Raw genomic sequence first — 27,592 nt, 5'->3', positions numbered from 1 at the left:
GTGAGTGGGGCCGGGCGATGGCCGGGCCGGGGCCCTCGGGGACCCCGAGGCAGCCACGGGGACCGGGGAGGGGCAAGGCAGCCGTGGGGCGAATGAGCCGAGTGGGGCAGGGACCGGGGCTACCGGGGAGGGAGACCGGGCACGCGGGTGTGAGCGAGGACCTGCACCCCCCGGCGCCGGGAGCCGCCGATTCCCAGGAGAAGGGGGGCACCGGGTGCAGCTCCCGGCGGGTCCCTGCCCGCACGAGGGGGCGGCCGCCCTGACGGCCCGTCCCCCGCCGGCAGCGCCTGACGGTGCCAGGTGGCCCCGGGGAGCCCCCGCGGCTCTTCGCCTTCTTCCTCTCGCGCTACGGCAGGGATGAGCCGCAGGCCAGCTTCGAGTGCGCGCGGCTGGCTGTGCCCAGGTGAGCCTACGGCCGCGGACGTGTCGCAGCATCAGGGGTTGCGACGGGGCAGCAGGGCGGCTCTCTCCGTGCCCCTCGGGGAGCAGCCCCTTTCCTGCCCTCCCTGGCACGGTGCTGCCAAGCCAACAGCACCACATCAGCCCCCACCCTGCTCACGCTGACTGCGCTGCAAACTGCTGGCCTGGGTTGCCTGGTCCGATCTCTGCTCAGACCCCCACGGGGTCCCATCCTGCTCTGCTCGCTGTCTGCAGTGGACCAGGCCAGGCAGCCAGCAGGCTCAGAGCAGTGTAAGCAGCTCGCTGCATTCTCAGCCCACAGCTGTCGTAGGGGCTCCCGGTGTGCTGGAGCACGTTTGAAGGCAGCGGCAGCCCTGGAGGCAGGGTCTTTGGAGGCAGTTTGGGGACAAACTCCCTCCTCTCTTGCTAGCTGCAGATGCCCGCCTTGCGGGGCTCCCCTCTACACACTGCCAGGGCCGAGGGGAGCCCTGCAGGGCTGGGCTCGGCTAGCGGGAGGTGTTGTCTGCTCCCAGGCTGGGTCAGAGCCGGCTGGACAGCATGGGCAGCATCCAGGAGAAAATCACGGTCTGTGCCTTTGAGAGCACCTACCCAGTGCTGCAGGAGCGTGTGTCCCAGCCCAAGGAGTCCCGGAGCCGAGCAGCTGTTGAGCTCCAACTGGGTTAGTGGGGTGCTGCGGGTGGCACTGGGTGCTGAGCCACCTGCTCCGTCCTAGGCTGGGGCAGTGCTGGGACTGAGGACCCACACCAGCACGTTGGAAGAGATCACCGGGGTCTGATGGCTGCAGGGCCCCCGAGGTCGGCAGCTCCCCTGGGACAGCAGTGCTGCCAGCCCTGGAATGTGGGCACAACTGCTCACCATGGCTGGGGTGGCAGCTCCGTACGTGAAGGGGGAGCAGACCGTGCTGGTTAGCAGGAGACACCTACAGCACTGGGAGAGCTGACGTGGCATCGTCCTGCCAGCCACGGAGGGGCAGCTGCAGGAGACGGGGGGCACAGGGGTGGGGGCTGCATGCCGGAAGGGCTGGGCTATGGCAGAGGAAAGTAGACTCCTGCTGCGGTTCTCCCCAAGCACTGACGTTTCCGTCCTGACGTATGCGCAGGCAAAGGCATCGCAGCTCTGAAGAAGGCAGGCGAGAACCACCTGCTGGGGAAGGGCTCTGTTTGCTGTGCCCCAGGGAGCAAGCAGCACAGGCCCACAACAAGCAGCCCTAGGGCTTCCGTTCAAAGCTTGGTTCAGCTCCTGGCCCTGCAGCCCCACTACAAGCACGAGCTCATGCAGCGGCTACAGGGGATGCAGGTGGACAGGCTGGACTGGGGACGGCTGCTGGCCACCCTGGAGGAGGTGAGCGGGTGCTGGTGCAGGGTGCTCTCCTGTGCATGGGTGCTGCAGCACGCATTCTGACCCTGCTGCTCTCCCCATGCAGGTTGCGGAGCTGGATCCCACCGAGTGCTGCTACCGCCTAAAGGAGGGACTGGCAAGCTGGGTGCGGGAGGACTGGCCCGGGTACACAGCCCAGGAGCGGAAACAGGTTGCCCTGCTGCAGCACAGGTGGAGTTGGGGCATCTGGGGCACGCAGCAGTGAGGGGAGGGGGGGCTGGATGTGCATGTTCAGCACAGGTCCAGCCAATGACAAGTTGCATTTACTCCCAGGTGCTCAGCACCCTTTGGGCAGGATAGGACCCATCTCCCCACTGCCCTGGCACTGGGTGTTCAAAGACACTTTCCCCAGTCTTGGCCTCTGGTCACGTCTCTCTCATTCTCCAGGAACCGGCCCCCCAGACCCTCAGCCCGATCCTTCTTGGTGCCTCTGCAGCAGCCTCCAGATGGCTGCTCCCCTCAGGGTGCCAGGAGAAACCTTCTGGGGGTGGTAAGTCCTTGTAGACACAGACAGCAGAAAAGCCCCAGGTGCGTGTACAGGGAGAGCGTGCCTGGTTCAGCATGGCTGCTTCCTAAAGGCTTTGAGCTTCTTCCTCTCTGCACCTCCTCCCTGGTGAAGCCCCAGTGCCCCCCACTGCAGCTCAGCAGTTCCAGGGCTCTGGACTCTGCTCCCACCTGGTGTCCAGATCGCTCCAAGCAGCGTGTAGCAGGGGATCACAGTTGGGTATGGAGCTGCTCCAGTTCCCACCCACAGTCCCTTGTTTGGGGAACTGGGAAGAGCCACTGGAGGGTGGGGGGGGGGGGAAGGTTGGCCCTGCTGTTGGTTCCCTGGCCCACCAACAGAACCCAAATGACAAGGCACGTCTGTCCACTTTGACATAGAGCAAGGAACGCAGCAGCCCGGGCTGGGCAGACCAAAGCTGCTGGGGGCCCAGCCAGCACTGAGGCTTGGGGCAGGGGTCCAGGGCTAGTCTTGAGGCAAAGCTGATTTGCCTTTCAGAAACGCCTAGCACTGTTGAATTTCTCAGATCCAAGAGGCAGCAAGAGGTCCCGGGCCCTGGAGTCTGCCCCTGGCTTGCAAGGGTGGCACAGGAGCCACCCACAGGTGACCAGCATGGAGCAGCTGGGAGCACAGGGCCAGCAGCAAGCTGGGCCTCTGCCCCTGGGCAGCCAGGCTGGGGAGAAGCAAAGCTCAGAGAGGGAGGCAAGCACAGAGGAGGCAGATGATGACTGGGAGGAAGGAGACCTGAACCTGGAGCAGCACCTCCCTGCACCTAGAGGTGAGGGGGCATCTAAGCAGGATGACCACAGACACAGCCCTAGGGCATGTGGGCCCAGCCTGCTCACAAGGCAGAAGCTAGCCAGAGCCCAGGGTACAGTAGGAAGGAAGCAGGTGGCCCAAAATGGAACTTCAGGCAAGCAGAGAGGTTTTGGCCCTAGAGGCCAAGACAAGCACCAGGAAGGTACAACCCTGGGTTAATTGCCCAGTCTCACAGCCTAGGGCTGCCTCTCCTTGAGCTGCACTGCTGACTGCAGGGAGCTCTTCAAGGGTCTGAGCAGGTGAGGCTGAAGGGCAGCCCCTGCACCCTCTCTGCAGAGGGCTCAGGAGGGCCCTACTAAGGGGGAGCTCCCAGGCCTCCTCAGAAGGCCTCCAAGAACTCCCCTGTGGGACACAGGGCTCCATATTTACCAGAGCTGTGCGACTGCAAGCCTGGCTTGCAGGGAACAGGTCTTCTCAGACTCACAGAAAGCACAGGAGCAAGGCAGGTTCTGGCTGAGGTGGAGAGATGCTCTAGAGGAGTTTTAATCCTTGTGATTTTCTGCTCCTTGCTAGATGCCAGGTCACAGGCTAGCAGCTCATCCTCAGCAGAGATCCCAGATTACTTGCGGTAAGTGAAGCTCAGACATTCACTGCCCCACAACTCCCTTGCTTAGAGTAATTTGGAGCCAGCTCCACAGCATTTCACTGAGACCAAGCTGCCTGCAGGCTCAGTGAGGCAGGCAGCAAGGTCACAGCACTGTCTATTCTTGGCCACTCACTACAAAGCACTTCCAGCTCCCTGCCCTGCCAAGAGAAAGGGCTCTTTCCTATCACAAAGGTCCTATGGACACAGGAAGAACAAGCCTTTTCTCCTGGTTGTGGCAGAAAATATCGTACCATCTGCTCAGTGGAACAGCGCAGAGCCTACGAGGCAGCATTTAGTGCAGACTACACTGAGTACCGCTACCTGCATGCTCGTATTGGTAACGTGAGTCAGAAATTCATTCAACTGGGAGCCAAAATGAAGACTCTGAAACAAGGAACAGAGGAACGCAAGGCAAGCGTGGGAGACCTAGGGCACAGGCAGTACAGCTCTACTCAGATTCTGCTCATCTGCTTCTCTTGCGTTTCAGGCACTTGAAGCTACAATTTTGCATGAATACAGCCACTTCAAGAAGGTAAGGCTGGGTGCAGGGTAGGGACTTGGTTCCCTCCAGGAGCTGACCTGTACTTTTCCCCACCTGCCCTAGACTTATCCCAGCTACCAGCAGGAGAAACATCGCTGTGAATACCTCCACCAGAAGCTGTCTCACATTAAAAACCTGATCCTACAATTTGAAGAAAGCAGGCGCTCCTAAGCGAGCTGCTGCAGTAGTTCGCCCCACCACTTCTTAAGACCCATGCCCCCCTGGAGTGTAGAAGAGGAAGAAGTGCACGAGAGAGAAAGTGCATTAGGTTAAGAGTCACAATATTGTCAGTGCTTCCCTTAGCGCCCATTAGCCTGCGCATGTGGCTACTGCACAGGACAGCTGCCTGGTTGCTGTTAGAAGCATGTTGTTTCAACTGCATGGTGCCCCAGGTGACCTGTTGCAAACTGGTTTACTGCTCCCTGCAGGGGAGCCTTGGCTGCCCAGCCATACTGCCTGGGACAGAGGAGAGGCTGCGCAAGGCATCCAAAGGCCCTTTTCCTGAGGCCTGTGCCACCCCAAGCTGGTCTCTGTCACTTTGGGTGACCACCTTTGGGTAGTGACTGCCTTTGGTGGCGTTTAGCTAGGAAGCAGCATGAGGTGGAGATAGCTTCCACTGCAGACCTCCAAAGCAGTTTTGCTCTTAGCACAGCAGAAGCCAAAGCAAGGCCCTTGTCATTCACAGGAAGTAGGTTTGATGATGTGTCTCATGAGATATCTGTGAATAAAGTCTTCCTTAGAATTCTGTCTCTTCTCACCTGAAAACTTATTAGCTTCAGTTTAGCCACTGTTTGCAGTATTGGGCATCTGGGCAGGCACCAGCACCCTTGCTCTCTTGGCCACAGAAAGTGCCTTTCTCACATCCTCCTTATCCCTGTCACCAGAAAATCTAACACCCACCAATCCTATGGTTACTTCACCCCTGCTGGCCTGGGAATGGACACCAATGCTTATTGAGAGTGGCTCTCAGTCATACCATTTGAAAAAAAACTTAAAGTCATGCTTAGCACCCAGCTACCATCAGTTCTGAGGAGTCAGGCTTTGGAACAAGGCAAGGATCAGAGAAAAGCTTCCCCTTGTTCTCCCTTACCTGGCTCAGGGTGGTAGCTTCCCCCTTGTGTAAAAGTGAAGTACTGTTTCCTTAAGTTAGTTATCAACAGTCAAAACCAGACACCTGCTGTTCTTCCCCCATCCCTTGCATCAGGTCAGTAGCCTGCTGCAGGGATTCTGCCAGCTTGACATGTAAGGAACTCAGATTTTGCTCTAGGATCACTGAATATCATCTTTCCTCCCCACCCAACACCTTAACATCTGCTCTGTGACACAGAGCAGCTATCAACCAGAAGCAGTAGTATAGGAAGGCGTAGCTGGAGAAAAAGTTCTTGCACTTCAGAACTGATTCTGCACAGCTGCTATAGACATAGGACCATGTTGAGTGCTGTGTGATCTGCTGCACCCAGAGAATTCAAGCAGCAATAAATAATTAGTACACAGCCCTTTGGAAGTATGGGGGAGGAACACACGGAGAAAGCAAGCACTAGCTCTTACCATGGTTACTGCTGCAACACGCAGCAGCGTGTTGAGTCTACCAGTCCCTCACTCAACTCACATGCAGCCAGAGAAACGCAAAGATCCAGGGCAACGGCTCATCTCAGTTCTCCCACAGTATCAGTCCTGACCTTTTCTGCCAGCACATTCTGGTCCCAAAACAAGAAAGGACTGTCTGAGATGGTCAGTCACAGCCTACGCAATCTGACTGCAGCACAGGATCATATTCCTCTCCCTCCAGAGGAAAGCCACCACTCCTGGGTGGTTTTCTACCAAGGGAAGTAACAGCTTTATAATTAACAGGTCTTAACTGCCCCTAACCACACACAAGAGTCACAGACAAGGATCTTTGCCAGAGAAGCCTGCTGGCTGCAAAAAACTCATTCAGCCCTGGCCTTACCGGTATTTGGGTAGAATATGTAATTATTAGTGCTTCTCCCATACCTTTGACTACTTTTACACCAGCTTAAAAACTGATTCATTGCTGCTGTTTATATGCTGCTGAGCAAGCCCTACTGCGAGACTGTTCGGTATATCTGCATTTGTCTAGACTGCACAGTCACATTAAGTACTACGTAGCTCTAAGCTTGCTGAAGCATTACTACCCTGTCAGGCAGAAAGCAGACAACAGAAGCATTTGTGAACACATTCCTTGTGCCCCAAACCTGTGTTACTGTAGCACCTGAAGCACAGCACATTGAGAGAGTTGCTGCCACTGCACTCTGGAATGACTCTCATTAGCTGAGGAAGAGAGGGGAACAAATTGCAGGCCGAGCTTATGATCCAGAAGACAAAGCCTTCTAACCTCCTCCTAGCCTCCTTCACAGTAGGGAGTTTTTGCCTAGATAGCAGTATCTCGGCTTTGAGAGGTCTCCATAGGAGAGAGAAACTGGGGTTTAAGGGGGCCATTTTATTGTTTCACTTCTCCAAATGTACAAAAAAAATTAGAAAATAACCCTGCCCCCCACCCCCTCCCAAACCACAAAACAAACCAGTCTGGGGAGCCCCACAACAGTGCAGCTAAGAGACGGCAGGGAATTAAACAGAACTAAATACAGCAGCTGGGTCCCTTCAGCCCATGTGGCATTGGTCATTGGCTCTCCACATCCCAGATTTGACCCCAGGCTGCCCAGTGCTCCCCCAATTCACAGAGCTCATCCTGACAAGATGGTGAGCAGGTACTTTACAAATCCTCCTTTGCCTTCTTCTTGGATTTCTTGGCTTTATCTTCCTCCTGCAGCACAGGGGTATTGGTTGCCTCCCGCTTCAAGTAGCTAATGAAGTCACTCACTTCTCTGCCACCCTACAGAAAGCGCAAAAAAAAAAAAAAAACAGTGCTTGTACCCCTTGTGGGCTTCTCCTTTGCTAGAGGGGGAGTTCAGGTGCCAAGCAGCAGACCAAAGCAATTGGAAGCAGAGCTCTTCCCCCTTGGGTCTACAGCACACAGCAGAACATTCCCAGCAGGTACCACCAGGTGTGTTCCCAGGGTAACAGGGCTAGAGTGCAATCAGCAGCTCCAGAGAGACTCAGTATTGTTTGGAAACCCAGATTCTGCCTAATCTCTTCACAAATCCCCAAGCTCCAAGAGCAGCGAGATACTCACCTCATACTTCTTTGGACTCCGTTTGTTGCCAGCTGGAGCAAAATAGATGGTGGGGAAGCTGGGGAGAGAGAAGAGACATCTCAGTTCCTAGTGTGCTAGTTTTTTTGGGGGGGGGGGCCCTTTGCTCTTTCTTAAAGAGTCATGCTAGCTCTCACCGAGGAGATTTGTACCCTACACTCCTCTGGTGTAACATGGTAACAGCATAAGCAGCTCTGGCACACCAACCCTAAGCCAGTAGGTGTGGTCTCTGGAAGCCTGGACCTGTTTGCAGAGTTGGCTGAGCTCAACTAGGTCCAGGTATATCAGCTTAACTGCTTTCTAAAGGCGTTCAGAAAAATGAGCCCAATGTCGCTAAGAACAGAATCACAGCAGATTCAAAAGCATGCTCAGCAAGACAGGTCTTTAAACAAGGTCAGGACACTAGAATTCCAGAGAAGCAAGGCAGATGAATGTTATTTGTTTGACTCTCGAGCGCTTCATGCTTTAATATCCCGCAATAGCGTGCCAAAAGCCTGGGAGACTGTCAGTTCTCCTGTAGTGGCTGCTGGTCAGAGACAGAAGCCTGGACTCTTCCATTAGCATAGTAGTACACCAATAATAACACCTACCCTCTAACTTCATACGGAGAAGGCACATCATTGGCTGTAGCATCCATTTTGGCAATGACAATGTTGGGGTCTTTGCTAAGCTGTTGGTGGAAAGAGCATATTAGTAACTACCTTGGATTGGTTACACCAGGCACTGATCTATCAGCACATTCTAGAAGAGATATCAAAAGACAGCACACACTAAATATAGAAAGGCAGGCAGCTTTCTTCTGAGTGGCTGTCTTCCTGTGTGAAGAAGGTCATGGGGCACAGAGTCCTCCTGCTGTCAGGTGTATGCAGCACACATCACCTAATGTTATCTACTGCATTAGTCTTGTATAACTCCTGTAAAACACTGAGCCCAGAGCAACTGCTTTCTTCTAGTCTTTTAGGAAGTGAACTGTGAGGAGAAACAATCTCAGGTAAGAAGGATGCCTGACAGCCTATGAGAGATGTGGTCAGATCTGTGAAGAGATTTATGTCTCTATCAAATCCTGATATAACACTATCAAGCGCTTCTTCCATGCTAGCAGGGACTGTAACAATGTCAGGGCTGACAAACTAGGACTGAGGCTAGCAAAGCACGCTAGTATGAACCATCCTCAGCAGATGTTTCTCACAAGGTTTTAAGAGCAGAGGGTAGCATTAAGCTGTAGCTACGTAACTGTGCTTCAAAAGAAGCTATTCCATTAGCCCACCAAGTTAAAGTTTGCAAGGCAGTGTTTTCCTTGACTGAACAGGAGACTAATTACGCAGAGGGAAATAATCCTAAAGGGAGTCTGGACACTCGAGACCAGTCACTCAGTCAGGGAATACTTACGTGCCACTGCAAAGGGAGCTGCCTAAACCTACCCATAAGGTTGTTACCATGCTCCAGATACTACTAATGCACTACGTTCACAGGAGATGCCCAGCTGCTGCCAAACCTCAAATAAGAGAGGCATAGTTATGCCACCTTATAATATAGGCTAGATAAACAGCACCTGCAGGATTGTTCAGTGCTGCAAGATTGCAGGAGTCCCAGACCTACCTTCTCCCCCAGTTCCTTGTATTTGGGCTCCAGATTCTTGCAGTGACCACACCAGGGTGCATAAAACTCTATCAGGACATCTTTGTCTTCTGCATTAACAATTTCATCAAAGTTCTCAGCAACCACCACCTGATAGTATTTGATCGTACAGTTAGTGTTTTGCAAGTCCACAGCAAGGGGCCATAACGTGAAGCAGTCCATATACTCTGCCCAAGAAAGCGTGGCCCTCCCACAGCAAGCATTATCATTCCAAACCACATCTACAGAACAAGTATCAAAGTGACCAGACACACAGCCATGCACCAAGCTATAACACCCTCTACTTGCAAAGGGAACCCTGTTCATAAGATGCAGGCACTACCTACAAGTGACATTTGGGGAAGAAGGGGGAACTTTGATCCCCGCAAATTCCAGACTAAGAAATTCGATTTTGCTAGACTGGCTGAAGGCATCCCTATTCACACATAAACAAGCAGCGACTTCCACTCTTATCAGGCCCTTATAAAACCATACCACAAAATACTTTCATCCAGTGCAGAATTTACCAGGACGGATAAAAGGTAAGTGTTTTAACCTCCCCCACAAGGGGGATGAACACTTAGCTTTTTAGAAATAGTGCATGAAGTCATGACCAGCTTGAAAGCCATGCCATGAGGGAGTACAAGTCAATGCAGCAGGCCTCTGTGTTACTTCTGGGACGCAAGAGCAGTGTGCCAAAGTAGCAGTTACTATGCTGAAAGAACATTTGAAGTTAGACCGCAAGCTGCATTTCTCCCTTGGCTCAGACAACTGCTATACAAAGGGAATGAATTCTCCTCCCGTACATCACAGCAGAGGTTTCCTCAAGATCCCACAACAAAGCACTCACGGTATGGGATACCACCATATGACTAGAAGCTGCTGCTGGACAGTGTCCTTCATCCACTGGCAGCTGCTGCTGCTACGCTAGACACAGGAGCACTCACCTTCACAGGCCCATCATTGCTTTCAGGGATAGGTTCTGATTTCAGGTATTTCTTCAAGTTTCCATCAAAGTAATCTTGCAAGAATCTCTCCAGAGCCTTTCCATCACGGCTGAAAGTAAAGTGACATTTTACAGCCACCATGACACATACCAAATGAGAGAGGATAACTTTCAAGGCTGATTTAAGCTCCTTCCACCCACAGAACAGATGCCACCTGCATCTGAAAGCACCAGTCTGGGGCTGGCTTAGAAGACCCTGGGACAAATGCAACACACACTGTCACGGCCTTGACAGGAGGCTGAATGCACACCCCATAGAATGGAGTCCCCTTAAATTCTCCTCCCCTCCCCCACAAAGAAAGGGGTAGCTATTCCCACCTGTACCTTTTAATGCATTGCATTTTCTAACCAGACACTTAAATATCTTGAATTAAGTTCTCTACCTTTGCATTAACAACAGAATAGACTGCAAGCTCTGTACAGAGCAGTAGAGCACACCTGACAACTAGGAGGCATTTTGACTTATCAGTCTTTTTCCCTACAGGAGCATCTTCCAGGCTAACAAAGTATGATAGGATTTGGTCTGTGACCAGATCAGGTGAGAGGCAACACTGCCAAGTGCAACAACTTACGAAAATTCTTCCTGCATGACGTATTTCTCTCCTTTGGCTGTTCTGATGGCAACAACAGGAGCCTCACCCGTGCTGCTGTCTAGACCAAACTCTGAAAGCTCATGGCCAAAAGTTTTTCGACTAGCAACAGCAAAAGACAGTTTGTGGCCAGCATCCAAAAACTTCTTCGCGATCATCATAACTCTGGAGAGGGAAAAAAAGCCACGAGTCCCACCAATACTGAACAGAGCATCTGTTGCATGACATAACACCTAACTGAAGCAGACACCGAATTAGTAACTCCTTGGTGAGAAGTGATGTGTTCTGCAGAGGGAAGCCCTACAGAAACATTGCTGAGAAGCAGAGGAGTAAGCTTGTTTCTACTCTGAATGGAGCCTGTGCAACTGCTGTGTGTATTCATTCTCCACCCTGTCAGCTTGATCACCACTGTCTCTGCTACTGGGGTATAAGGAGGATAGGATCTCACACCACCTTAGTAAGGAAGTTTCTGTTCGAGGTCTCAAGTAGCATCCTATGACTAAGATGCAAAACTCTAAGCAAGTGAGGTTTCAAAGGATAAACATACTCTATGCTTTGGCCTGTGCTGAGAGCAGCCACCCCAACAGCTCAATGGGAAGTCAGCTGAAAGTTTTCTGGAAGAAGAGAATTAAGGTTCTTCATTTTGTTTACATGTAGAACTATGGGACAATACTAACGCAGGGAACAAGAAAAAGGGGTGGGGTGGGAGGGTGTTAGTCTGCTTCTTTACCTGTTGCGCCAGTAGTTGGAACCCTTTGCGTTCTTCTCATAGTCCACATCATAGTATGCCACCAACAGGTCCTTCCCCTGGATCAAGTCCTTGTTGTCTTCAGTCATGTGTGGACAGATGCCAAAGCTATTAATGAGACACATGTTAGCAGCGTCATCGCCCAGAACCCATCACCTGCCAGGAATGGGCTTGATACAGCACAATCCTGTTTTCTACCCAAGGGAGAACCTTAGATGTCAGTAGCCAGCAAGACTGAAGCAAGAAACGCTCTGTTCATTCATGTACCACTGCGGTAAGTCACACCTGCATCTCTAGCCACAACACCAGTTAACACATTTAGACCTAACTGAGATCAAAGCTGGCGTACTTCCCAGGAAGTTCACTGTATTTTGAACAGAAGCGTGGCTGTTAGAATATGGAGGGTAAACGCCAACAGCCATGCCAGGGTTACCAGAAACAAGACGGTTCCCAAGGGAGAGAGTGCTTGCAAGACAGTTCTTTTGGACATTGATTAAGCAGGAAGTGGCAGTAATTCCAGTTGTAGAGAATGAGTTCTGACAGGGCTGAATCCAACTCAGGCCAGTCTATCACATATCCAGTGAGGCATCACTCACATGTTCTCCTGGATAAATTTTTTGATCTTTCCGCTGGTGATTTTGTCTTCTGGGTATTTCACAGAGCTGTCCTCAAATTTGTTTGTCAGGCGTGGAGGACGGAATAAGACTATACCCCTGAGGGGAAACAGATACCACAAGTTAGTTTAAAGTACCCCTGAATTTCCAAGGAGCAGCAACTAGAGGAGATAAGAACTCAATCTCTAGTGTCTGCCCCAATTCACCGTTCTTAGAGTCAGTGAGGTTGTCTAGTTTCCAGGCAGAGCTACTGTTCTACCTAGCTGGCCCTGTTCCATTATTCAGCTAGGCTGTGGCCTTCTACAGTTAGAAATTTAAAAAACCCACACCACGCACAAAGAGCAATGGGGAAGCAAGACACCTCTGCCACCTGGAGGCAGATATTAACCCTCCAAAGCCTGGAACAGCTTGTACCAGACAGAGGACACTGATGCACCAAGTACATTTTCCCCCCCCATCAGTAACGTGCAGTTCCACCATCTAAGACAGCGAGGACAAAGAATACTGTGGCCTCTAAAATTCCCCAAGTACCTCTGGCTCAGTCAACAGTAATTTTTAAGAAGTAGTTTCATCTGCTCTTGTACCTTAATTCCAAAAGAGACTTGGGGGGGGGGGGGGGAAGATACACAGTACCAGTAGCTGGGGAATACTTCAAGCTATGTTCAGAAGGTAAGCCCAGCTAATAAGTCTAAGTGAAATCCATGACTTTGTTCCAAATGTATCAATAGCAAGAAACGTTTATATTAAGCAACTCACTCTCCATCTTCCTCATACTTCTGCACCAATTCCTCCTCACTGGTGTGTGCAAAGCGATAGTTATCTCTTAGGTTGTTGGCAGCTTTCATGAATTCTGAATAAGCATCGCCAGATGCATCACCAAAGAAGCCTGCAGCAGAAAGACAGATGGTGACCCCAAACTGACTCAGCAGCAGTTAGTGTGCAGTTCATACCATTTGTCTTTGTAATACATAGGAAACATCCCTTCTAATTTAAGTCCTCAAGCGCATGTCCAGGCCTTCTTCTTTGGACAGGTTCTCTGCCATTTTTAAATGTCTATATTCCCTCCCTTCCACCAGCAGAAGGCTACTCAAAGGTTTGCCTAGCTCAGTAATCCATGCTGACATCCACCCACCCAGCATGGGAAGCAGTTGTCTTCAGAGCACAAAGATTTCCATTGGCAACCAAACGTGATGCTACTAACGATAACATCAGCCAATGACACTTAGTAAGTTTAGGAACGATAGCCAGTACTCATCCAGTTGTATTTCCACGATTAGATGTAATTCACACAAAGGAAAGCTGCTGTTGCCATGTGTAAACCATGATCAAATCACATAACGTTGACAGCCTAACACCTTGAGATATCACCTGAGTATACCTCAGAAATTCAACGCTGTCTGTTGTCAGTCAACTAAAACAGCAACAAACTTCATAAAGACATTGCGGTGACAGAAAGGCTGAAAGATAGTCAAAGAGCCAAAGGGGGAAAAAAATAGGTTGGAAGGAATCCACAGAGGTCATCAATTCCAACCTCCTGCTCAAAGCAGGACCAACTTCAAAGTAAGATTGTTCCTCAGAGTTTTGTCCAATTGAGTTTCAAAACTCCAAGAATGAATGTTTCAAAACCCCTTTGGGCACAGGTGCCAGTGCTTTATGGTTCTCACTACGAAGAAATTTTTTGCTCACATCCAGCTTGAACTTCCCCTGCCAGCTTGTGGCACTGCCTCTTGTCCTTTCACTGTGTATCCCCACAAGATCTTCCAGAGCTAAGTGCCCAGCACATTAAGGGCTGCACTAAGCCGCTCTACTCACCCACTACAGAAGCATCTTTATCACCGATGAATTTCTCAAAATCAGCAATAGAACTGAGAGCCACTGAAGCAGGTCCCGCCTGTTTCTTGAGGTGACTGACAATCCCATCTTAACAAAAGAGTCCATAATTATTAAAGGGACCAATACAACGTTCTACAAGAGCTTTTCAAGCTTCTCAAAACAAAAGCTGTTTCTTCAGAGTCTATACTCCTCTCCCACAGGATAAATATAATATGAATTGAAGTAGTACTATCACCAACTTCACATAGGAACTGATCTGAAAGGCAGAGCTTTTCAGAGGACTGCAATTACAGAAGAAGAAATCTTTTCAACATTCTCATATCAAGAACTGCTGGTTTGCTACCAAAGCATTACAGAAGGCCATACTGTGAAAAGTTACGTTTTTCAAAAGACCTGATCAAAGAGACATAGAACACTATTTGTGCATCAGGATTTCAGATATTAGCAAGGTATATGTACCAAAAAGCTATCTATGTGAGGTCTTCCCTTCAAGCATTTTCTGGACGCTGCCCATCAAGGAGGCTATGGCTTAAAAATAACGTGGAGCCTTTCACCTTTAAAGGTGCCTTTTAAGAGACAGTAAGCATCCAGGGCTCTCCCAATGCAGAGCTGGGGCAAGGGAAAAGGATAAACTTCTTTGCATCCCTCAGTACATTTAACATCACAAAACCAGTTCTATAAAATATGGCTCTTCTTCCGGCACAACTGCAGCAAGACAGATGTACAAAGATCGACAAGCTCTTACCTGCTGTCCTGGGCCCATCATAGGTTCCTGCCTCTTCACCATCTCGAAAAATCTTCAGAGTGGGATAACCGCTGACTCCATACTTGTTACAGGTGTTGGAGTTTGCTGTACAGTCAACCTAAAGGAAGAGAAATATTGCTACTCAGTGTTTTAACTGTGTACGCACAGAAAAAAATAGCTTTGCCACTTGCCCACATCTCCACATTATCATGTAACGTAAAGACGAAGTCTAAAGAGCTTGAAAGTTAGCAAGTGTCCTTTAAGCAGGGCTGGAGTCTTTTCACATAAAGTGTGAGCATCTGAGAGCCACATGTAGAAGATCAAAACCCAGGCCTAATGCATCCAACCAAGTGGTCCAAGACGGATCTGCTACACAGCATTCGTTATTAAACGGTCAACAGCAGCACTACCATGGAAGGGCACAGGATGGAGGTATTAACAGGGTCAGAAAAATCTGTGAGGAAGTACTGGAAAAATTCAACAGCTTCCTGCATGACCAGACAATACAAGAAAAGCAGCAGGAAGGCTGGGTTGCTTACAGTTAAATGAAAGGCTTTAGAGAAATTAATTTTTTCAGGACCCCATCAATCCTGAAGTTCCTGCAATGGTTAACACAAACAGGCTGACCTCAATCAACAGGGAGACTATGGCATCAGAATCCAGGGCACTTCCCATGGAGAAAGGTAGAGACTCTGTCCTCAGAAAATTGTACAAGTTTTCTGGCAGAAAAGAAAGCTTGTACACATCAACCCTTACTTTATGAAATCAAGAAGCAATACCATGAATACAGTGCTATACTAATACCCAGACTAAACTACACATTCAAAAGAAGGCTTCTTCATCCCTAGCTACGCTCTGCACCCCAAGTCAACGGGCAGCAGCCCCTGTAGCGTTCCGCTTCCAGATCGATCCCTGGTGTCTACGTCTTCCAAGAGACGAAGCCGCTCAAAGCTCTGAAGAGCCACGAGAAAACCAGATGCGCTCATCACAGAGCCTATTAGAGGCCTGCGATAGCAAGACTTCTATTTGACCGAAGTCTACTCGCGAGCCGCCCACACGACGGGGGAGCCGGGGCGGCACGGCGCTCACCTTCACGAGGGGCACGATCCCCTTCAGCCTCGTCGCTGCCGACTCGTACTCGGGCGCCAGCCGCTTGCAGTGCCCGCACCTGGGAGGACGGAGGGGTCAGAGCGCCGCCCGGGCCCCCGCCGGTCCCCCCGGTCCCCCCGGCCCCCGCCGGCCCCCGCCGGTCCCCCCGGTCCCCCCGGCCCCCGCCGGCCCCCCCCGGTCTCCCCGCCCCCCCCCGGTCCCCCCGGTCCCCGCTCACCAGGGCGCGAAGAACTCCACGAGCACCAGCCCCGGGCGCTCGGCCAGGCCGCTCTCGAAGTCGGCGTCGCTGAGCTCCACCACGTCGGAGGCGCGGACGGGCGGCGCCGCCAGGGCGAGGAGCAGCAGCGGGAGCAGCGCGGCGGGCAGCGGCCGGGGCGCGGACATGGCGGGCGGGCGGCGCTCCCTCCTCCTCGGCGGCGGCGGCGGCTGAACAGGCGCCGGGGGCCCGCACGGCCGGAAGTCCCACCCTCCAGCCGGATCTGCCGTGTGGCAGCTTTCCATTGGCCGCTGTGCCGCGCGTCACACGACACTTGGCCAATGGGCTGACGCAACGTTGGGCGGGGCGGAGAACGGCACCGCCTCCCCTCCCCCTCACAGGCGCGGGATGGGGGGACGGTCCGGCCCGGCCCCGCCCCCCGGCCCCGCCCCGCCCCCCGGCCCCGGGCCCCGGCCCCGCCCCGCCCCCCGGCCCCGGGCCCGGCCCCGGGCTGCCCGGTAACCCCGGGCCCGTCCCGCCGCCTGTGCCGCGTTGGCGTCCCCGGGCCGCCCGGTAACCCCGGGCCCGTCCCGCCGCCTGTGCCGTGTTGACGTCCCCGGGCCGCCCGGTAACCCCGGGCCCGTCCCGCCGCCTGTGCCGTGTTGGCGTCCCCGGGCCGCCCGGTAACCCCGGGCCCGTCCCGCCGCCTGTGCCGTGTTGGCGTCCCCGGGCCGCCCGGTAACCCCGGGCCCGTCCCGCCGCCTGTGCCGTGTTGGCGTCCCCGGGCCGCCCGGTAACCCCGGGCCCGTCCCGCCGCCTGTGCCGTGTTGACGTCCCCGGGCCGCCCGGTAACCCCGGGCCCGTCCCGCCGCCTGTGCCGTGTTGACGTCCCCGGGCCGCCCGGTAACCCCGGGCCCGTCCCGCCGCCTGTGCCGTGTTGACGTCCCCGGGCCGCCCGGTAACCCCGGGCCCGTCCCGCCGCCTGTGCCGTGTTGGCGTCCCCGGGCCGCCCGGTAACCCCGGGCCCGTCCCGCCGCCTGTGCCGTGTTGGCGTCCCCGGGCCGCCCGGTAACCCCGGGCCCGTCCCGCCGCCTGTGCCGTGTTGACGTCCCCGGGCCGCCCGGTAACCCCGGGCCCGTCCCGCCGCCTGTGCCGTGTTGACGTCCCCGGGCCGCCCGGTAACCCCGGGCCCGTCCCGCCGCCTGTGCCGTGTTGACGTCCCCGGGCCGCCCGGTAACCCCGGGCCCGTCCCGCCGCCTGTGCCGTGTTGGCGTCCCCGGGCTGCCCGGTAACCCCGGGCCCGTCCTGCTACCTGGCCCAGGCCGACGTCCCCGGGCCGCCCAGTTACCTCAGGCCTGGGCCAACGTCGGTGGGCTGCACAGTAACCCGGGGCCCGGCCCACCACCCAGCCCGCACCACCCAGTAATGCTGGGCTCTGCTGGGCCCAGGAAACGGGTCTTGGAGGCACCAACTGACGGAGAGCCACCTGCTGTTGAAGGATTGCCAGCATCTAGGGGAGGGGAGTTCACCCGTTTCATCACTACCTGATTGTTAGTAGAGCCCTGCCAAGGCCGTCCTGTGTGGAAGACACACCGTTAGTCGGGAAGTAACACTTGCACGTGGTTTTGGGGGAGTTGTTTCTGCCTCCAGCGCTGTGCAGGTGCGTGTCCAGCCCAGCAGCCTTGCAGCACAGCCTCGGGAGACGGCTCTGAGAAGTGCTTCATCCTCCGCCCTCGCAATCGCTCTTACACAGCCGACCTTGCAGCCCTCTGCCGGATCCCTTTCCATGGCTATAAAGCAGGGCTGTGTTTCCCCGCCTTGCAGTGCTTCTGTGCTCCTAGCCACAGTCAGCATCGGGTTCGTCTTAATCCATTAGCCTTCATTTATAACCTTTACTGTTTGGTGGCATGATCAGGAGCACATCACGTCCTTTAATACTCGAGCTACTGCTGAAGCGCCAGCCTTCACTGGTGAGCTGTAAGCAGGCATGCTCGTTTCGTGTCCCTCGACCACCTCCTGATAGTGCCATAGTCCTGCGGGGTTTCCTTATGAGGAATACAGCACAAGAGCTGCCTAACGCTGACCATGGCTGATGTTCCCTGCTTCTGGAGGTGCTCCAAATCCTTGCTGCCACATTCTTTCTCCAAAAGCACAGGAGAAATTTCTGTTCTCTAGACTCGCCTAAGAACAAGACTCTAGAGATGGTATTTCAAAACTGCAGGGCTGAAAAAAAATGATCTTTCCTGTTATAGAAACAAAAGAATCACCTGTTATTTTTATTGCCTAACAGAAATTACTCCTAAAGGATCCAAAATCAGAACAGACTAGTTTAGGAAGATGAAGGAAAAAAGAATGAAGGAGGAAATATTTTGCGAGTTTATGGAGGCCTGAAAAACACAGAGGGTGATTTGGAAACCGAGGAATGGGAAAGAGAAGGACAGTGGGGTCGGGTATTGCCCACCAGATCTGCACAACCTGGTGCATACACCCAGCTGTCCATACCATGGCACAGAGGGCGTTCACACTACATTGGCTGTTAGTGGTTTGAAAATGGACTAGCTACTGCTGGAGGAATCAGGAATTTCTCTGAGTTTGACCTCAGTCGTGCCACATCGTGAATACGGGTACCGACAGAGCCCCCGCAGGCAGAACCAGGCAGTGGCGGGAGGGAGCGGGGCACACGGCCCGGAAGGCTGGAAGGCTGCGGGGGAGCCCGTGTCCGACACGACAGCAATGAGCCTGGGAAATAACACTGCTCACTTGGATGTGACCATCATTTGCTAGTCCGTGTGAAACAGCTGCACCGCACATCCTACCGCAGAGCAGGCCCCCACATGCAGGTGAGCCCGCCGGCCGGGCCCCAGCGCTCCCGGTGCCTGGGCCAGGCCTGGGGGGACAGTGGGAGTGGGGGGCTCTCGCACTGCCAGCACTGCATGCGCAGCGCTGCACACCCTGGCTGTAACTGGGCAGGTTCCTCCACGCTGGCCGTCATCAGCCGCGGTGGCTGTTCCCGGACAGGCTCCCGCCCGGAGCAGGGCTCCGCGCTCCCTCTGTTCCACACTGTGAGGTCAGCCTGTGTTCTGTGCCGCCAAGAGCCTCCGAGCGCAAGGGCAGCGCGGAGAAACGCCCGAGCCATGAATCCTCAGGTGAGGCTCCTGCCCGGCGCGGCCAGCACGGGCACCTTCCACGCTGCTGCTCTTCCTCTCTGTTTCAGAGCACGGAGGATGCTTGCAGAAACGTTAGATGCTCCCCAGTGAAGGTGCTTCCCCGGGCTGAGGCCATTCGCTCTAAGCTGGTCTGCATGTTCTACCTGGTGGATCACCTCCAGGGCCTGAGCCAAGCGACCCCCCGACACTACATCAAGGATTTCCTTGGTAACCAGATGCCTGTCTGCCAGGCTGGCAGTGAATGGGTAGCACAGATGCTTGTCTCACCGTCCGCCTTGCCACCTGCTCTCTGCATCGCTCCCCAAGGGCGTGGGTGAAAGGCTGTGCCTGAGAGCTTGGCAGAATGGGAGAAAGGCAGGAGGTCAGGATTTTCCCCTCAAAAGGAAGGGTTTATGGCAATAATCTAACCATTGAGAGCCTTTCAGATCTGCCAGACTCTCACACCTGGCCAGCAGCACCTCCACCTCTTCTCTCTGGCAGGGTTGAAAGGGACAGATTAAGACCTATCCCCTCTCACACCTCTGTTTGCATAGATATTGCTGCAGCATGGTAAGTCAGCCTAGCCTAAACGTTTTTTTCCAGCTGTACCCATCCTCTGCTCAGGTCTCATCTAGAGCAGGAGAAAGAGACACAGCTACTGTCCTGTATTTGGTAATTTGGCAAACAGGCAGCATGCAGTTATTTCCACTTCCAAAATACTTCACTGATGGCACCAGGGCAGAAAAGCACCTCTTAATGTTCCTGCACACCCCAGTTCAGTGGCCAGTAACAGGTCTGGCCGAGGCTGCGCATAGAGCAGAGTGAAAAAGGTGGCCGGGAATTAAGTGCTTTGGATGGAAGCTTGGATTGTCACAGGGACGGCTGGGCTCCTGTGTCCTGACCCCAGCTCTGCTGTGTGATCCCACAGCATCTGCTGAATGCTATACATGACTTGATTTAAGGCAGGTTCAAAGCCCGGCCTGATCGCAGCTGTGTGTAGTTGTTTGAGGAAGCTCCACATCCAGGATGGCCTGCCTCTTGGGGGGATTTGGACACAGCCTACTAAACTGTCCAGCAAAGTCTGCTCTTTCCTTCTCCAGTGTTCCTTCCTTGTCCTTCCTCCATCTGCTTCTGTTTGGAGAGTGCTGCTTGGCCAGACCTTGTCCAGTGCCACCGGTTCTTAGTTCATCCCTCCAGCAGCATGCCTGCCACCCCTGCCAGTCACGGGAGAAGGCAGACCCCCTTAGGAGTTGCTTAGTCTCTACACAGATCCCAGGAAGCAGAGGAAGCTGCTGCTCGCTGATCATAACCAGCTGGTCCGTTTCAACATCAGTCCCATCAGGAAGACCCTCATCACCCCAGAGAAACACCTGTGTAGCCACATTGATGTCCGCAGCAGCCCCTGGCCTCCCCTCGCCCTTTGGGCATCCTGGCTCCTGCGCAGTATCCTCCACAGCCAGCCTGATGACCATGCAGCAGCGGGCAGTGCTGGCCCACGGGAGACAGGCTCCCTCCAAGTTGGGGGGGAGGAGGGCAAGCTCTGGGAATGGGATGGATCAAACTGGCTTCCTGCTGGGAGAGAGGCTCCGTGTACTGGCAGCCTGCACTGTCTTTGCCCAGTGATGGGTGAGCAGGGACCGTGTGAATGACTTAGCGCTGGAGGGCTGAAGTACTGAGGCCCAAGCCCTCCTCGGATGCCTTTCTCAGGTGAGCAGCTGTTGCCCAGCAGCTTTTCATGGGACCACTTTGCAGCTTTTCCAGTGCTTGGAGTGTCACTTGTCAAAGGCAGAACTCTGTGGCCAGGGTACTGAGACAAGCCCAAGCTTGTCCGTGGAACAGTATGTCCCATAGTGCTCAGTGCATCTCTGAGTCCCATTTGTGAGTGCCTCTGTCCATGGAGTTTGACAGGCAATTAGTGTCCTGAGTTTTCCTCAATGACAAACCTCAGGCATGGTCTTCAGAAGCTTCATCATCTTCCTGATCTTCCTGAACACATTTGTCCTGATGATCAAAAGTGGTGAGCAGGAATGGCCTCTCCTTCTTGCTGCATGGTACCAGCCTGACCCTGACACGGGCTCCAGGCCTGGATCTCCCCAGGCTGAGCCCTCCCCGCACAGCAGGCTTGGCTGCATTTCATGCTACACCATGGCAGTAGGCTTAGGGCTGCTGCGAAGGGATGCTCTGTAGCTGGTGGTTTTGCAAGACTTGCCCACAAGAGCCAGCGCTAGTGGCCAAATTTTATCAATGGTTAATTTCAGATACCCAGCTTCCCTGGCTGTGCATCAACCTCCTATCCTGCTGCATCCCATCTCACCCTTCTGAGGACCTATGCCTCAAATTGGGCCATCCCGCCAGGCCTTGCCCTCAAAGCTCAGCTTCTGAGCACTCCCTCCCATCACAGCCAGGCTGGCAGCTCGGCTGGACTTTTTGGGACATCATTCAGCACAGCATTTCTATCCCACCATTGTTTCCCCTTTCAGCAGCCTCTCTCCTGCCTTCACCCTATATAGCTGTCTCCCCTTGCTGAGAGCTGAGCGTCAACAACTGTCCCCTATGCTCCCCAGAGCTGATGAAGAGGACCAGCATGAGCCACACCATAACCACTGCCCTGGAGGTAGCAGTCTGGGTCATTGCTATCATTTTCATCATTGATATTGCACTGAACTGGCTGGTCAGCTTCAGGGGCTATTGGAAGAGTGGGTGGAACATCTTCGACTTCACTATCACCTTTGTGGTAAGAGCCCCTGGGCGAGCCCCAGAGCAGCACCGTGAGTCCCTGGAGGTGGCATCAGCTGCCTACCCTAGAGCTAGGGCACAACGTGGGGTGGGGTGGGGTGGGGTGGGGGTCCTTCGCTGCCCTGGAAATCCCACAGATAGGCTCTGGCTGCTCCTGCCAGCGATGTTCCTGCTGCACGCTCCGGGCTGCTCAGACCCATGCCACGCTCTCCTGCCTGGCTCGGCTCAGTGCCGCTCTGCCAGCTCTCCAGCTGTCTGAGCCCTCCCCAGCACCTGCCTCTGGAGCCACCAGTTTACAAGAGGTCTGCTTCCACTGGTGCAAAAAATTGGAGGTTGGAAAATGGGGCTACCCCAGGCCAAAACTAGACAGCCTGGACACTCATGGAGCTGATGTCTTATCCTTCTGGGTCTGACTCATGGTTTCTGGACAGCCGGTGCAGACCCTCCTTCCTCCGTCATCTGGGCCAGGGGCTTTCGTCACAGGCTGGGGCTGCCAGCTCCCCAATAGTGTGGGAAGATGGCTGGACTGCTGCAGCATGGGGTGGCCGTGGGGGCAGAGGGCTACCTTGGCCTGGCTATCAGGTTTGAGACCTCCACGCTGTTTCCTGGCTGCAGTCACTCATCCCCGAGTTCTTGTACCTCTTCCACATCGCAGAAGAGTCTGTCTCCAAGAGAGTCCGCCGTGTCTTCCGCATCCTCCGCTCCTTAAAGCTGTTCTGCAGGTTCCAGCAGGTCCGGCGGATCATCATGGCCATAGCAAAGGCCTTGAAGGTGGGCCTGGGATACAATGGCAGTGGGAAAGCCACTGCTGTGCCACATATCTACTGCAGCTCGTTTCCCAGCAGAGCATGTCACACCTGTACCCTACCGCACAGCCAACACCTGCCTTCACCCACTGCAACCCTCTTCCTGCCCCTGCCCGAGTACTCCCCAGAGCCCAAATGCTCCGGGCTGACTCCTGGCACCCAGGAACAGCCACCGTCCCCCAGTGCAGCAGCACCCCGATGTTCTGCCCTTCCCTGCTAAGTGCCAACACTGCCTGTCCTGACAGCCTTGCCTCTACCCCATCCCAGGCCATGACCTACATCCTCCTGTTCCTGCTCGTTTTCTTCTACGTGTTTGCTGTCTCTGGTGTCTTCTTCTTTGAGAACTACACTCACTCGCACTATGCAGATCGAAACTACAAGGACTACTTCAGGTAAAGTGCCTCTGTCGTGCAGGCTCAGTGCCCAGCCTCCACCTCGCAACATCTTCTCTGCCTGCTGCCCTGGGCTCCTGTAGCTGCTTTCTCCAACATGCGATATTGATACCAGGCACTGGCACCATCCTAGTGCCGCACATCTCGGCCATCTCCTCCCCAGCCCAATCCATGCTCTAGCAGTGTGTATAGGGAGACAGGGCTGCTGCTGCGGCTCAGGCTGCCCAAAGTGCTGATTAGAGCTGCCACATGTATGTGGGATGCCAGTGGGTGCAGGGCAGTGTGATGCTGGGGAGGGAAACCAGTACTTTATGACTGAGGGGAAAACCCCACAACTTCCACTGCCATCTTGTGCTCTGGCTTCCACCACAAGGATAGGTTCTAGCCCCCATGAGATCTCTGATGGTCCGATAGAGCCCTGCCACGCCCAGCACCCCATCCAGAAGCACATAACACTTGTATCCTAAAATACCCACAGAGACTCTCCTGCACCCAGGCTGGGCGAAGTCCAGAGCAGCTAGGCAGCAGGGCAGCGGGGCGCACAAGGCAGGGCACACTGCACGTGGACCGGGATGGCAGCCAGGCTCTTCAGGAATGTGCTTCACCCTGCCCCAGCTCACACAGCTGATGGGCAGGAGAACACAGAGACCACACCTGACAGAGCCGTTCTCTGTCTGCAGCAGCTTTTCCAATGCAGTGGTGACTGTCTTCATCCTCTTCACCATGGACCACTGGTATGACCTGCTCCAGGACACCTGGAAGATCCCCAATATGAACAAGTTCATCAGCGGGACCTACATCATCCTCTGGCTGCTGATCGGGTCCTTCCTCTTCAAGAACATCATTGTAGCCATCATGGGTGAGCACTGGGCCAGGCCCAGCCGTCAACCTCCTTCTGCAGGGCCCCCCAAACAGCTCACACAGTGCTTTTTTGTCTAAACACCAGCAAGGCCCATTCCTGCTCCCTCGCAAGGGCAGCACCTGACTTTGGACAGGGGAGGTGGGTGCTGCCCTTTCCTACAGCGAGCACTGCTAGTTCCAATGGGACAAGGGACCAACAAAAGAGTATTAAAAGAGGAGCAGGGTACCATGCCTGACTCCCTTGTTCACTTCAACCTGGGATCTCTCACAGAGAGAGAGCCTGGAGACCAGTGCCCAGCTGTGGTTTCTCTCCCTTTGTAGGAGCTGGGGAGCTCCCCCCTCCCCCCCGGCAAGTTCTCTGGGGTACACAGTAGCAATGTAGGCAATGGGCACAGCACACAGCCCCTTCCAAGCGGACTCCTCACGGGCAGAGCAGCCTAGGGAAAGTCCACAAATCCAAGTTCCCTTCCCTCCGTGTTGCCAAGACCCTCTACTCAGCACTCATCACTTTACTTCCCAGTGAGTAATTTCCAAACCATCCGGAGCGAGCAGATCGAAGAAGTGCAGCAGATAGAAACCCAGAAACAAGTGGATTTATTTAAAATGCAAATTAGAGAGAGGTAGACATGAGAACATCCCATCATATCTCCTGCCAAAAAACGCTTCCCACAGCACGTGGATGCTGCAGCACAAGGAAGATCTTTGCCTAGTGGTGCTCTCCTCCCTTTTGCTCTGCAGGAGACACAGCCAGTCCTGCACAGGCCTCAAGAGCTCACCCAGAGGCTCTGCCAGGTGAGTGTGGACATCCTGGACCTGTACAGGAACAGTAGGGACCAGGGCTCCTCCCTGTGTGATTGTCCCCAGGAACAGGAGAAAGAGCCAGCCCTGTGCCAGCCATGTCTGATAATGCTCTTCCCCTTCCCCACTTCAGAAACAGAGCAGATTTGCCAGATAGGCTAGGTTTGTCATAGCTCAGATCCAAATACAGAAGCCAGGTGGTGGAGGAACATGGCTAGAGGTCCACCAGGGCCAGCGCTCACCTGTGGGTTTCCTTTCTGTAGCAGGTTACAGGACCTAGAGGCAGAGCAGGGCAAAAAAGCCCCCTCTGTGTCCAAGAGCTCTGAACTCAAGCTGCCAGCAGAGCAAGTCACGAAGGGCTTCCTGCCCAAGGACTGTGAGTCTTGCTGCCCCCACACCTTGAACCTGGGCAGGAGACCTGAGGGAGACCAGAGAGACAGCCCACATTCTTCCTCGAGTAACGGGAGGGGGAGGGTCTGCACCACTCGCAAAGGGCTGAAAGAAGGCCGAAGCAGGACAAAGTAGGGGGCTGTTCTTACGGAGAGGGGAACAGGGCTTCTGCAAGCCCTGATACTGAGGCCTTGCCTCCATCAGTGGACTGGGAGACATATATCCACGAGAACCTGCAGGGACTGATTGATGAAAATGAAGATGTACAAGTAGTCTGGCCTCGTGATTCTCTCTTCCGTTACTTGGAGCTGCTGGAGCAGTTGCAATATAACCTGGAGGATCGCAAGAAGCTGCAGAAGTCTGCTGGTTAGTGTGCGCTCCCTCCTGCCAGACCGAGGCTGCATGGCCGCCCCGGCAGCAGTCTCCTGTAGCGCAGGGTCCTACAGGAGCCCAGTGCTGCTCCCTCCATCCAGCCCCACCACTGTCCACATGTGCACCACGCTCTTGCACACCTTGCACAGCTCCAGCCTAGGTGTGGGCTGACCTCTACCGAATTCTGTTTGCCAGCTGCCCAGCTCCTTTGTGCACCCAGGTGAATCCCTTGTCCTGTGGTCTTTCCTGCGTAGCTCCACACATTTCAGCAACACACCGTTTAACCTGAGCTGCCGGTCTGTGGAGTCTGGTCAGCTCCGCTTTCTGCCTCCCACCTCGTGCTTGTCCAGCCCCATGCAGTGACCAGGTCACTGCAGAGCTGAGCGAAGTGTGCAGACCAAGACCCCGCTGCGTGCTGCAACCATCCTGGGCACAGTAGGACTGGCTCTTATTTTACAGGACTTTGCTCTGCTGCGCAGCTAGTCTAACCTGTGCTGCTGGAAATCACCACAATTTCACTAGCAGGAAACGTAACAAGTTCTGCTCTTCCTTGCAGTCTTGACACTGATGAACCTGGAGAACAAGTGAGGAGCGACGCTGGAAGGACTCGGGACATAGCGCAAAACGAAAGGGAGAGACAGAAACGCGCAGCCTCCCGTCCCTCTGATTGCGCAGCACCGCCCCGGGGTCTCGTGGGAAACGGACACCCGTGAACCCAGAGCTGCCCGCTCCCTGCGTGTCCCGCAGCGCCGCAGCGCCCTCCGCGGCCGTGGGGCAGCGCGGCGGCGCCCGCCCGCTCCGCTCCGTCCCACTCCCGCCCCATCCCCGCCCGCCCTGGTCCGCTCCTTCCCACTCCCGCCCCGTCCCCGCCCGTCCCCGCCCGCCCGCCCGGCCCGGCCCCGACCCCGACCTCCCCCCGGGAGCACGGCCACGGCATGGGCCGGGGCAGCTCGGGGCCCCGCCGGGGCTCAGCCCGGGAGTCGCGGCGGAGGCGGTGGCACCGGGCGCCCTCGAGTGACCGCGAGCCCCGGGCAGCCGCCGCTCGCGGCCGGCCTGGCAGCAGCCGCTGCCGCCGCCAGCCCCCACGGGCAGCGGGGAGCAGGGAGTGGGGCAGCGTGGCGCTGGCCAGGGCCGAGCCGGGCGCTGCATCCCGCGGTGGTGCCCAGCAGCTCTAGGGTTGTGGGCTGGGGCTGGCCGGGCCGGGGTGAGGACAAGGACAGGGACAGGGACAGGGATGCGCCGGCGGGAAGCAGGAGCTGCAGCGCCCGGCAGGGAAGGCCCAGGCTGCCGCGCCGGCCGCGTTGCAGAGGCTCAGCCCAAGGGGGCTGCTCCGTTGCCGCCCGCGCAGCAGCTGACCCGACTGAGGCTGGGCGGAGGGGACGTGCCCTGGCAGGGGGTCGGCTGGGGACAGGGGGTCTGCTGAGCCCCCGCGGCAGCACCCAGGGAGAGGTTTACGCCCGGCGGGGCTCAGCCGGGCACCTGGGCAGCTCGTGCCGGCCGCTGCCCAGCCAGCCCAGCCTGGCTCCTTGGCACAGGCAGGGGCCGCTGAGACCTAGCGGTTTCAGCTCATCCGTTATTGTGCAGTGCAAGGCAAGGAGCAGGCGGGTTTGCAGCATCAATAATGCAATAGCCTGGGCATTGTCTGTGGCAGAGGGGCGGGCGGGCACGCGGGCCTCGGGTTACAGCCCTGCAGACGGGGGCTGTCGGCGTCCGGCCCGGTGCGACACCAGGCGCGCTCTGCTGCGCTGCCGGGCGGCGGAAGCGCTGTGAGCAGGACGGCGCGGGGCCGGGGCCGGGGCCGGGGCGGAGGGAGCGGGGTGCGCCTGTGGGGTGGCTCCCTCTCAGCGGGGTCTCTGGGGCCGGGAGAGGGTGCTATGATGGGGCGGGAGTCCGCGGGGGCGCCTCTGTCGGAGGGGGAAGCCGGAGCCCTGTCTGCGGAGGGGTGAGATGGGCCAGGGCGGCGTGGGCACCCCTGCAGCAGCCAGCCCGCTCTGGCCAGGGCAAAGCCAGCCCCGTGGGGCCCCTTCTGTCTGTCCCTGTTGTTCACCTGCTCCTGGGCCCCCTGAACGTCCCTCCCTCTCTGCCAGCGGAAAGTGTAAGGTGAGCCCGAGTCGGGCTCATCCCTCCCAGGTGCAGGTAATGGCTGGGCTGCAGAAAGGCATCAGGTGAGCTTGTGGTGCCCAGCTCGTCCCCACGGTCCGGCTGAAGCTCCCTCATC

The 27,592-nt window shown here is 55.4% G+C and overlaps 4 protein-coding genes across 5 annotated transcripts in view; 2 read left to right on the top strand and 2 right to left on the bottom strand.

The window, feature by feature from the left end:
- HYPK (huntingtin interacting protein K) overlaps positions 1-27,592 on the bottom strand; it is a 55,735-nt gene that overhangs the window by 19,706 nt on the left and 8,437 nt on the right. The gene's annotated exons all lie outside the window — the stretch shown is intronic.
- On the top strand, positions 586-4,953 carry ELL3 (elongation factor for RNA polymerase II 3). 2 transcript variants are annotated; one of them, XM_068958433.1, is made up of 9 exons: positions 586-1,078; positions 1,520-1,761; positions 1,844-1,948; positions 2,185-2,287; positions 2,826-3,077; positions 3,632-3,686; positions 3,944-4,115; positions 4,192-4,236; positions 4,309-4,953. In XM_068958433.1, the coding sequence occupies exons 1-9, from the start codon at positions 958-960 to the stop codon at positions 4,414-4,416; spliced, it is 1,203 nt and encodes a 400-aa protein (XP_068814534.1). In that variant the 5' UTR covers positions 586-957; the 3' UTR covers positions 4,417-4,953. The 2 variants fall into 2 exon arrangements, with proteins under 2 accessions (XP_068814534.1, XP_009668398.2); XM_009670103.2 differs by having other exon boundaries at positions 1,844-1,968; positions 2,798-3,077.
- PDIA3 (protein disulfide isomerase family A member 3) lies at positions 6,684-16,218 on the bottom strand. Its single transcript, XM_068958422.1, has 13 exons — positions 15,895-16,218; positions 15,657-15,735; positions 14,568-14,685; positions 13,802-13,909; positions 12,746-12,875; positions 11,972-12,088; positions 11,358-11,483; positions 10,610-10,792; positions 9,979-10,087; positions 9,014-9,142; positions 8,005-8,084; positions 7,397-7,454; positions 6,684-7,096 (listed from the first exon to the last, which is right to left on the bottom strand). Exons 1-13 carry the CDS (start codon positions 16,176-16,178, stop codon positions 6,977-6,979), a joined length of 1,641 nt encoding a protein of 546 aa, XP_068814523.1. The 5' UTR covers positions 16,179-16,218; the 3' UTR covers positions 6,684-6,976.
- CATSPER2 (cation channel sperm associated 2) lies at positions 19,008-25,962 on the top strand. The gene is made up of 12 exons (XM_068958836.1): positions 19,008-19,019; positions 19,088-19,247; positions 20,289-20,462; positions 20,968-21,036; positions 21,584-21,753; positions 22,371-22,526; positions 22,829-22,953; positions 23,634-23,812; positions 24,335-24,402; positions 24,553-24,606; positions 25,080-25,368; positions 25,931-25,962. The coding sequence occupies exons 1-12, from the start codon at positions 19,008-19,010 to the stop codon at positions 25,960-25,962; spliced, it is 1,488 nt and encodes a 495-aa protein (XP_068814937.1).

Source organism: Struthio camelus, chromosome 12 (assembly GCF_040807025.1).
Source record: "Struthio camelus isolate bStrCam1 chromosome 12, bStrCam1.hap1, whole genome shotgun sequence".
NCBI classification, from domain to species: domain Eukaryota; kingdom Metazoa; phylum Chordata; class Aves; order Struthioniformes; family Struthionidae; genus Struthio; species Struthio camelus.
Note: the sequence above shows the minus strand (reverse complement) of the source record. Positions and strands in the feature narration are given on the sequence as shown.